This window comes from Bos mutus, chromosome 24 (assembly GCF_027580195.1).
Source record: "Bos mutus isolate GX-2022 chromosome 24, NWIPB_WYAK_1.1, whole genome shotgun sequence".
In the NCBI taxonomy this organism is placed as follows: domain Eukaryota; kingdom Metazoa; phylum Chordata; class Mammalia; order Artiodactyla; family Bovidae; genus Bos; species Bos mutus.
Window position 1 is genome coordinate 19905334 of NC_091640.1, and position 10415 is coordinate 19915748.

Sequence of the window (10415 nt, forward strand, 5' to 3'; positions counted from 1 at the left end):
CTGGAAGAGCGAAGTCTGCCTCCCTTGCTTCCTGACTTCCAGCTCCTGCCCATCTCTGGTCTGTATGAAATGCGCATGAGCACGCGTGCACATGCACACACGAACACACACACACACACACACACGCGCGCGCGCGCGCATCCATTCAGAGTGTGGGCAGTTTTTGTGCTTAGTTCCGGGATACAGAGATGCATGGTCACCATCCTGCCCGCGTGGAGCTTCTGGCTCTGTGGCAGCCAGCAGATGGTGCAGAGGGCACGTTTCCAGAGGACAGAGGGACAATGCAGTGGAAGAGCTCTTTCGTGACATGGAGCACTTTTTCTTCAATAGGTTAACTCTGCCGTCAGGGCATGACCTGGGGCAAGGTGCTTCCCCTCTTGGGCTTGCATTTCTCCAGTGATGAAACCCAGGTGCTGGAGCCACCACAGGAGTTTCCAGGTGGTATGCTGGGGACTCATGCCCTGGGATTCTGTGGCTCCCTTGACAGTAGCCTGTCTTAGCCTTGTTGACCTCGACGCAAGTAAGCCCCAAGAAAGGAGAGGACATCTAGGTCAGAGGAAGGGGCGAGAGAGGTGGATTTGTTGTTTGGGACAGAAGGTAAGAAGTGGCCCCCAGGGTAGAACCAGTTAGCAGTCGTAATTGTGGAGTGGACTTAAGAGAAATAGTTTAAAAAGCAGAGTGGTTCTTCTACCAGGGAATACAAAAGCCAGAAAAGATGAGAACCACAGGTTTTCACACTGTGCTTACCATGCACGAGGCATTGTTCTTGTAGCTGACAACTCTGGAGACATAACTGTATACTTGACGCTGCCTATAAGGTAGGCAGTGTTGTTATTCCCATTTTACAGTTGGAGCACACACAGATTAAGTCACTTGCCAATCAGCTACTGAGTGGTTGAGTCATGATTTGGGGGGCTACTTAACCCCTTCAAGTAAGGAGAATGATAAACACCCCTGTATTCTCGCCCCACCCTCTCCTACCCCAGACATCCCCCTTCTCTGGGGTCAGCCATCTGACTACCCCTTCACTAGGCAGTCTCCTACAAACACTGTGATGTCACATAATCCTTATGCTTCCCTGGTGGCTCAGTGGTAAAGAATCTGCCTGTGAATGCAGGAGACGTGGGTTCGATCCCTGAGTCAGGAAGATCCCCTGGAGGAGGATATGGCAACCCTCTCCATAATTCTTGCTCGGGAAATCCCATGGACAGAGGAGCCCTGGCGGACTATAGTCCATGGGTCACGAAAGGGTGGACGCAACTTAGTGACCAAACAACAACACATAACTCCTACATTCAAGTTGACCTTTTGGCTACAATCACAGGATTTTAACAAATGGTGCATTCAGGCTTTCCCAGCCCAAGGCTGTTAGAGGCTGTAACAGAAGGCAGGTGCCAGCTAAGGGCCAGACTTGGGGACTGCAGTGGGAAGTGGCTGCCAGCAAGGGAGGGAGGAAACAGCTATAAAAGCAGCTTAAAGTTGCATGATTTTACAGACCGACAAGGGATGTTTACAGATGATGAGTTCCAGTTACTCAGAAGGACAGAGTTCATCTGAGCAGGGGCTCAGGGGGCATAGCTAGGTGTGAAGAGGCCCGGGGAAGGGGATCTCAGAGCCAGTGGTGAAGACAGAAGGCTTAGAGGTGGCCAAATCAGAACTAGAGTGAGGGGGGTCTGGGGAAGCAGAGGGGCCCTGGGAGGGCAGCTCTGGGAGGGAAGTGTGGTTGGGCTCTGGTTCCCCTGAAACGAGGCCTGGGTAGGATGCAGTCTGTGCCTCCTGATGGTTAGGTGGGTTCCTGGCATCCTTGCAGCCCCTGCCTCTTATCTTGTGCAAAGATGGGAGTTTCTCCAAGAAATCTTTACTGGGAAACTAAGAGGAAGGAAACAGGCAGAAGCATGAACGTGATCAGGTCCAGGCAGGCACCCAAGTCCCTTGTCCCACCTTGGAGCATGCTGGGCTTGAGCTGAGGGCAGGTGCCTGGCTGTGTAGTTCTGCAGGGGGAGAGCTGAGGGGGAGAACGTACTCAGACTCCTTGGGAGCCCTGTGTCTCTGGACCCTGGGAGCCCCGTGTCTCTGGGAGCCCCATATCTCTGGACCCTGGAAGCCCCGTGTCTCTGTCTCTGGACCCTGGAAGCCCCGTGTCTCTGTCTCTGGATCCTGGGAGCCCCGTGTCTCTGGACCCTGGGAGCCCCATGTCTCTGGATCCTGGGAGCCCCATGTCTCTGGATCCTGGGAGCCCTGTGTCTCTGGATCCTGGGAGCCCTGTGTCTCTGGACCCTGGAAGCCCTGTGTCTTTGGGAGCCCCGTCTCTGGACCTTGGGAGCCCCGTGTCTCTGTCTCTGGATCCTGGGAGCCCCGTGTCTCTGGACCCTGGGAGCCCCGTGTCTCTGGGAGCTCCGTGTCTCTGGACCCTGGGAGCCCCGTGTCTCTGTCTCTGGATCCTGGGAGCCCCATGTCTCTGGATCCTGGGAGCCCCGTGTCTCTGGACCCTGGGAGCCCCATGTCTCTGGATCCTGGGAGCCCCATGTCTCTGGATCCTGGGAGCCCTGTGTCTCTGGACCCTGGAAGCCCCATGTCTCTGGGAGCCCCATATCTCTGGACCCTGGGAGCCCCATGTCTCTGGGAGCCCCATGTCTCTGGATCCTGGGAGCCCTGTGTCTCTGGGAGCCCCGTCTCTGGACCTTGGGAGCCCCGTGTCTCTGTCTCTGGATCCTGGGAGCCCCGTGTCTCTGGACCCTGGGAGCCCCGTGTCTCTGGGAGCTCCGTGTCTCTGGATCCTGGAAGCCCTGTGTCTCTGGGAGCCCCGTGTCTCTGGACCCTGGGAGCCCTGTGTCTCTGGACCCTGGGAGCCCTGTGTCTCTGGGAGCCCCGTCTCTGGACCTTGGGAGCCCCGTGTCTCTGTCTCTGGATCCTGGGAGCCCCGTGTCTCTGGGAGCCCCGTGTCTCTGGATCCTGGGAGCCCCGTGTCTCTGGACCCTGGGCTTGGATCTGAGTGTGCTTTTGCACAGCGTCTGCTCCGAGCTTTGCAGGCACAGGTGCTTCGGGTCAGACCTGCCTGGTGCTGGGCTGTGGTTTGGGCCTGAGCCTTCTCTGGCTGGAGGCCAGCTGTGTTTAGAACCTGGCATCTAAATTGGCTCAACTTGACCATAACTTGCTCAGGCCTGATTTCAAGTTCCCCATGCTGGTCAGTGACCCTGCTGCCACGTCTAGGGCTGGGCCTGAAGAGGCTTTTCCAAAGGGCAGCCAGGCAGGGGTCACAGCAGGCAGAGGGGTCAGTGTTCTCACGTGAAGGGAGTGGCCAGCCGGCAGAACCCGGGGGAGCCTCTTTAGGCTAAGTATGAGAGTGTGTTTGCGTGCTGGGGCCAAGTGTGTGTGAGAGAGTTCCCTCAATGGAGCTTTGGGGAGGGGCTGTGTGGAATCCCCAGCGTCCGCCAGAGCCAGGCCCTGAAGGGAGGCTGGAAGAAAGCTGGCAGCCAGCCAAGGAGCCCAGCGGGTGGGGAGGAGCGGGCGTCCCAGGACTGGGTGGGAGAGTCCCTGGGAGTCCTTTAGGTACACTTGCATGGCTGACACCTAGTGCCCTCTGTGCCGCGTGGCTTGTGGGATCTTAGTTCCCCCGCCAGGGATTGAACCTGGGCCCTGGGCAGTGAAAGCGCAGAGTCCAAACCACTGGACAACTAGGGAGTCCCCGCACCCCCGGCCCTCAGTTCTGAGGCCTCTTCTCCCGCCCCACGGGCCTGCCAGTTGGCTCTCACGGGTGGTGGGTCTGCGGATTTTCCTTGTGGAGGGGCTGGGGCTGCAGGCGGGCCTTGGTGGGCCCTGGTCTCAGGGAGGGAATCTGCTGCAGGAACAGCCGGACGGCAGGCAGGGCCGGGCTCTGTGCAGGTAGAGAGGCCCAGGCTCCTCAGAGAAGGCAGAGCCGGGGGCCAGATTTAGGCTTCGAATCGTCACCTCTCAGCTATGTTGTATCTTATCTGCAGTGACACGTCACAGTCTCAGGCTTCCCTTCCACACGGCCTGAGGGAAAACCCAAAGCTGAGAGCAGGAGCCACTGTGGGTAGAAGCCGGGGACATTGGAGACCAGCCTGGTGCATAGGCTTGGCACAGGCCGGGGTGCTGCAGGTGACCAGGGACTGAGGGGCAAGCTCAGGGGTAACCAGGAGGAGGGGGTGGGGCTGGGGACCCCCAGGGCCCTGGGTGGGGGCAGAGGACCCCAAATGGTGAATGAAGCGTGTTCAAGACAACTCAAATTGGAATAACTGGATGGTGCTTCCGAGAGGGGGATCTCAGCCTGCACCAGTTAGGGCTCCATCAGTAAAGAAGACAGTGAGAAGGGTCAGTCTAGAAAGCTGTATGTGGGGGGATGTAGGGTGTGAAGGAGCCAAGAAGGGGGAGGCAGGGGTAGGGGAGAAGCAGAGGAGCAGGGTGACAGCCGCAGGGACCGGTAGGGAGCCAGGCCCATAGCTGCCCCTCTCCAGTGGACTCTCCTTTTCCCTGCGACTTACCCTCCAGGGTGCCCTAGCCTCCCCCGTGACCCTTTCCTGGGTCAGAGCTTTGAAGCCTCCCAAAGGCTTCACGTGCCAGGACCCCACCTCACTTTGGGCCCCCTTGGGAGCAAAGCAGAGTGAGTAAGGCAGCCGTGAAACACGAAATCAGCTGTGCCAGGGCGTGTTTGTAGAATTCCGAGAACACTGCCGTGATGGACTCTAAATCTCACAACTGAGAGTGCTCGTTTTCTGAAGGTTCTGAGGACCGAGGGCCGAAGCTGGGCGGCAGGGGGCAGGCCCGTGGCCTCCCGCAGCCTCTTGGTGCTCTTAGCGGGGAAGCCCTTCCCTGGGGACGGTGGCCACTGCGGGCCCGGGACAGGGTGGGAGGCCGGGTTGTCGTGAGTGTGGACCGTCCCGGGCAGCTGAGTGTTTCCCAGACGGACCCCCAGACACAGCAGTCACCTTAGGCAGCCTCTGACCCACCCGGCAAATGGGAGCCAGCCGGTCAGGCTCCCCTTGCTGACCACAGGCTGCAGCCAGGAAGGCTGGGGAGGTGAGGCACGCTCAGCCCCTGGGGGAGAAAGAACCAAGGAGGGGGTCAAAGCAGAGAGCCCGTTCCCCTGACCTGCTCGCCGGCCAGGGTGGTTTGAGGGGCTGTTTTCTTTTTTTCTGGCCCCCTCGCCAAACTGCCTGCGCCCTCCCTCCTGTTACCCGGAGCGTGACGGATGCCCGTAGTGGCCCTGTGTGAGGTTCTGCTGTTGTTCACAGTGTATCACCTGTCTGCATCAACAACCGTGTGTGCGTGTGCGTGCGTGCGTGTGCGTGTGTGTGTTGATGTGCCCATGTCGTTCGTCTGCCGCTTCCTCCATCCTTTTGGGTTTTTTTCCGTTCTCTTATGATTTGACTGCTATTCTCTCATCCGAGCTTTTAGATTGATGCTGTGGTCTGGTGCTGTATAAATATTTTTCCTTTTAATTTTGTTTTAACTTCTTCCTTGCCCGTCTTCACCCTCAACCCGACTCTCCCTGTGCCCCCCACCCCGCTCCCCACAATCCCCGACCCCTCCCACCCTTCCTCCTCCTCCCCGCCCTTACCCACACTCTTGTCCTCTCTCTTTCTCTCTCTCTCTCTCTACATATATAAATATATATATAAATCTTTTCTTCTTTTGTCATTCAATCAAATTCCAACAACCCAACCAGGGCCAGTCAAATCCACCACAGTCTCGCGCTGAGCTAGGAATAAAGTTCACGTAATCACATGAGAGTGGAGAAAACAGTCCCCCATCCGTAAGTTCAAATCAACTCAAAGTTCACAGTGTGACATGATGGCGTCATGTAACAAGGCTAAGAATCGGTTGCATGACAATTGCCGTCAAGTTTCGTGGAGGTGCTGTGATTGGAGCGTTTTTCTTGGATGTTGTATCAGTTGATGATTGGCCAGTCATGATCACACGTGCATTTTCTTGACTTTTGTGCTGCCACAATCTTTTTTGCTGTGCTCATTTTCGTTTCGTTCTTGGTGCTTGCAGTGGTTTTACTTTCTGTTGTTTGGTTTTTCTTGTTCAGCGTTTTTTATGCTTCTCTAGATGTCACATAGAGAAAAAAAAAAGAACAAAAAAAAATAGTAAAAATAAAGATGAATTCCCGAATTATCGGACATGAGATCATTTAACTGTGCAAACCATTAATTTTTTTTCTTAAAAATAAGGAAAACACCTTAAAAGTATCTATGCGTGGTTGATTTACTTGCACTTGAAAATATTGTGATTTTATTTTTTTCTAGAAATTTGGGGGCCTTTTTCAATTGACACTTTCCTAGGTCTGGTCTTTTTCAAGTTAGGCTATTTTAAATCTCACTTCAAAAGGAAAAACAAAAACAAAATCTCTACAGTAACAGAATGATAAAAAAAAAAAATTCTAAACCAAAAAACTAGAGCTCAAAGCCCGAGGCCTCTGAGAGAGAGCCCGGTCACAATTGTAAGGTTTGTATTGTAGCTACTTCTGCTAAATTAAATGTGGGGAGGGGAGGTGGGGGACCTGGGGCTGGGGGCGGGCTTTTTGGTTGGTTTGAAAAAACAGTACTGACAAAAGCAAAATGCACTTTTTTGTTTACAACTGAAAAAGGGTCCTTGACAAGTGTTTTTTAATTTTATTATTATTTTATTTGGTGTTGTAATTGTTTAGATTGCTGTGTACGGTTTGCTGTTTGTTGAATCAACAGTGTGAAAAACCTGCCAGCATGGATTGATATACGCATGACGTTGTCCCCTCAACTGGGGGCTTTGCAGTTCTAACTCTCTTGATGTAACCAGTCACCCCCATGTATAAGTGGAAGCTGCTTGCTAGAATGGAGACGAGTCTCATTTGTTAATTCACAATGGTTAAACATTCTCCTTCTGATTCTAGTCAGATCATGATTTTTTTTTTCTTTGAAATGCAAAACAAAACACCAAAAAGCCACCATTCAAAACAAAATCGAGAACTGTCGGAGTTAATTTAACTGATGATTAAATCCGTTCTAACTTCTTGTAGGTTCTCCCATCCACTTCCTCAAAGTGCTGAATTTCCTCTAAATTCCCTGGCATGTATGAGAAAAACATTACGTGTGTCTGTGTGTGTGTGTATCTATGCATACACACACACACATATCCATGTATATCCACATATGTGCAGGTGAATATCTTCTACACATATATCCAGATATACATATATATACATAGCCTCGCAAATAGTTACTGACCTTGGGAAAGAGGCAGTTCGCTTGGAAACTGGGCCAGGGTTCTACAAAATTCACGTCACGGACGCGGGGAGGAGCGGGCTGGGCTGCTAGATTTCTGCCATCTTGTTTGCTAGGCTTCTGTATACATATTGTATCTGGGCTAGATCCCTCAGAGGTCAGTTTAATGATGAAGTCATACCCCACAGTCACAAATTCTTCCCTTAGATCTAGCCATCCCCAATCCAGAACTCTAGAGGAACCCAAATCAAAAACCCTCTTCTCTGCCACAGCCATCACCTATAGCCCTCCCAGTGGTTCTTACTCTGAATACAAGAGTCAATTTCTTTTTTTACGTATCATGATCATGACTAATTCTCATACTGGTCTCTTCCCACTCTCCCGCCATCCCCCCCCAGAGCTCCCACCCTAACCCCCCGAGGCAGGTTCCTTTTGGTGTTTGGATGTATTTTGCATTTCCTCTCTTGGCTTAATCAGCCCCGATTTTCTTCATTTTAGGGCAGGATGCTGAACGGGCTACATTAAAAAACAAACCTCTCTCTATATATATTTATAAATGAGAACTGTTGGATGACACCTTTGACATATCAGCCAATATCAATCAAGCTGAAGACTCCAGACACTCTCTGTGACTGTCACATTTCTTCAAGGAAAGTATAGCGTCTATGGAGTTCAGAGGGCACGTGTTTGGGGGAAAAATATGTATATGACAAAGGGAAGAAGAAGATGAAGAAAAATGAGAAGAAAAAAACAAAACAAAACAAGGCAACTTTCAAACAAAATAACTTGAGACAAGGTGGGGAGACTGCAGGGCTGGGAACTGGGAAGGGCCGCTGCTTCCCGATCCCGGGGCTTTTCCAGCCCGTGGGCGCCTGAGGCAGGCTGGGGCAAGCGGTGTGGCTGGCGGGGCCTGGTCCCCAGGGGGCGGCTGGGAGGTCGCCACTGAGCATCTCTATCTGTCATTCCTTTAGCTATTTAGGGACCAAAGGACCAAACTTTTTATTGCAGATGTGTAGCTCTAGGTCAAATAGAGGGGGACTGGAGGGGAACCTCCTTTCTGCCTCACGGCTGTTCTTGAAACAGCTTAGAGCGATTCTATGAAAAAAAATGTAATTAAAAAAAAAAAAAAAAAAAAAAACAAAAAAATTAAAAAAAGGAAAAATAATGCTTCAGTGCTTTTAAAACAGCAAGGTAATAGTTCTTTGATACTTTGAGAGGCGCTTTGATTACCCTCATTCAAGTCTATGACACTTTCCTATGGTTTTCTGTATTATATGTCTGGATGGAGCTGTTAAGATGAACAAATCGGTGGATGTTTGGGGAAAGCAACAAAATACAAAAACTCCTTAACTGTGAAGTGTGAGAAAACGAGGGGAACAAAGGGGGCTGACAAGGCAAGATAATTGTTGTGAAAAGTCTGTAAATGCTTCTAACTTCCCCCCCCCTCTTAAAATCATAATAGTTGTACAGAATTTTAAAAAGGAGAAGTTTAAAATACCTATATAATAGAAGAAAAATTAGAGGAAAGCAAAAAAGAAAAAAAAAGAAAAAAAAAAAAACCTATAGAAGTTAGCGTTATTGCTAAAATCCCAGATGTTGTAGGACTGTACTTTTGTAGAGTTTAGACTGAGCATCAATCCCTTCTCCCCGCGAGTGCTGTTGGACGCCGTTGACCCCGAGGGCCAGGCCGGACCCGCCCAGAACCGTGGGCCTCGGGCTGCCCACCGCCGGTGGAGGCCGCGCCGCTGGCAGGAAGGCCCGCCGCCGCCGCCGCCGCCGCCCTCGCCTCGCTTCGCTCCGAGAGCTGCGCGCGCTCGCCCGCTCCGCGCAAGCCCCGGACACCTCCGCTTCACTCGCCTTCCATGCTTGCTCCAGAGACTTTCCGGGCAAGGGAGACCTGGGAACTTTCATCTTAAAACAACTAAACACCACACACACACACAAAAACCTTAACAAGAGAGAGAAAAAAAAAAAAAAACAATCTTTGAAGAATTTCTGAAACTGTTTACAAGGAATTTTGAAAAACAGGGATGTTTAAATGATGCCGGCTCTGTTTTTCTGTAAATAAATTTGCATATTTTGTAGGACTTTTAATTGTAATGATAGAGAAAAAAAACAAGGAAAACTATTTAATGAAAGCACGATATTTATCTTTGGTAAATGACTTTAGAGCAGTTAAAAAAGACATTGCTTAAAAAAACTCAGAATCAGAAAAAAACACTGAATTATTTAAGAACACATATATTTTAAAGTATAACATATTTATTATAATTTATTTGCACCGTTGGGAAGACTTGCTTTGACCTTCTGCCTTGACACCCTCCTCACTGACCTCTGGTTCATCTGGAGGCCTGGCGGGGAGGCCCTTGGACCTACCATGTTTTTTAATTTTTTGCTTTAGAACATCTATCTGGTTCCTCTCAGGCTTTCTGTCTTTCCTTTCTTTCCATTTTGTTGGTTAATTATCATTTTTAAAAAATTTATTTTTCTTTCTCTTGGCTCCTTTTTAGGATGTCCAGATGTTGTAAAAAAAAAAAAAAACAGCTGCAGTTCAGTACAACTGCTCTTTTCACACTCAACTCCCTAAAGCTCCTTGTAACCTTCTGTAACTATTGGATGACGCTTTCTCCAGCTTAGCCCTAAATAAAGCACAGTTTAAAAAAAAAAAAAGGCTCTTCCATGGTGGTCTGTGGTTCCTGGAGTCTGGCCAGCCGAGTATGTGTGCCCTAGGGCTGGCCCACTGGAAGTAGCTTTGATCCTTCCCTCCATGGAGCCAGTCTGCTGCCTAGACCTTCTAGAAAAGTCTCTCTTTACTTGAGTGTACCTCTGAAAGTCTCCACCGCATGCCCATTCCTGGGTTCCCTTGTAGGACTGGCCACAGAGCCCACACCCAACAGGAAGGAGGACAAGCCAGAACACCTTGAGTTGGGGTGGGGGGATGTGCTCTGAGGAGCTGAGGAAGGAGACAGTGGAGGCAGGACCTGCAGTAAAGGAGGGGGAAGACACAACCCCAAACAGCCCAGACTTGCCATGCAGCATTTTGTTCTTGGTCTTGCACCTTCCACTGCCCTGACACTTCTCTGGGTGGAGAAGACTGAGGTTCTAGATGATCTGCAGAGGCGGGGCTCGGGTGGCAGGAGCCTGGAGTGCTGCCATCTCTATATCGTGAGAGGGAGGCAGGGAGATGTCCGC

General features: G+C 51.0%; 1 protein-coding gene across 14 annotated transcripts in view; it reads left to right on the plus strand.

The window, feature by feature from the left end:
- The window catches only part of CELF4 (CUGBP Elav-like family member 4), a 313419-nt gene extending 304215 nt beyond the window's left edge, over positions 1-9204 (plus strand). For 10 of the 14 annotated variants that reach the window (XM_070361712.1, XM_070361713.1, XM_070361723.1 and 7 more), the window contains one exon: positions 7722-9204. In XM_070361712.1, the coding sequence (XP_070217813.1) occupies positions 7722-7748 (27 nt within the window). In that variant the 3' untranslated portion in view covers positions 7749-9204. Of the gene's footprint in view, positions 1-5686; positions 6056-7721 lie in introns of those variants that run through there. The other 4 variants (XM_070361710.1, XM_070361711.1, XM_070361715.1 and 1 more) reach the window with 1 other exon arrangement.
- The last annotated feature ends 1211 nt before the right edge of the window (positions 9205-10415 follow it).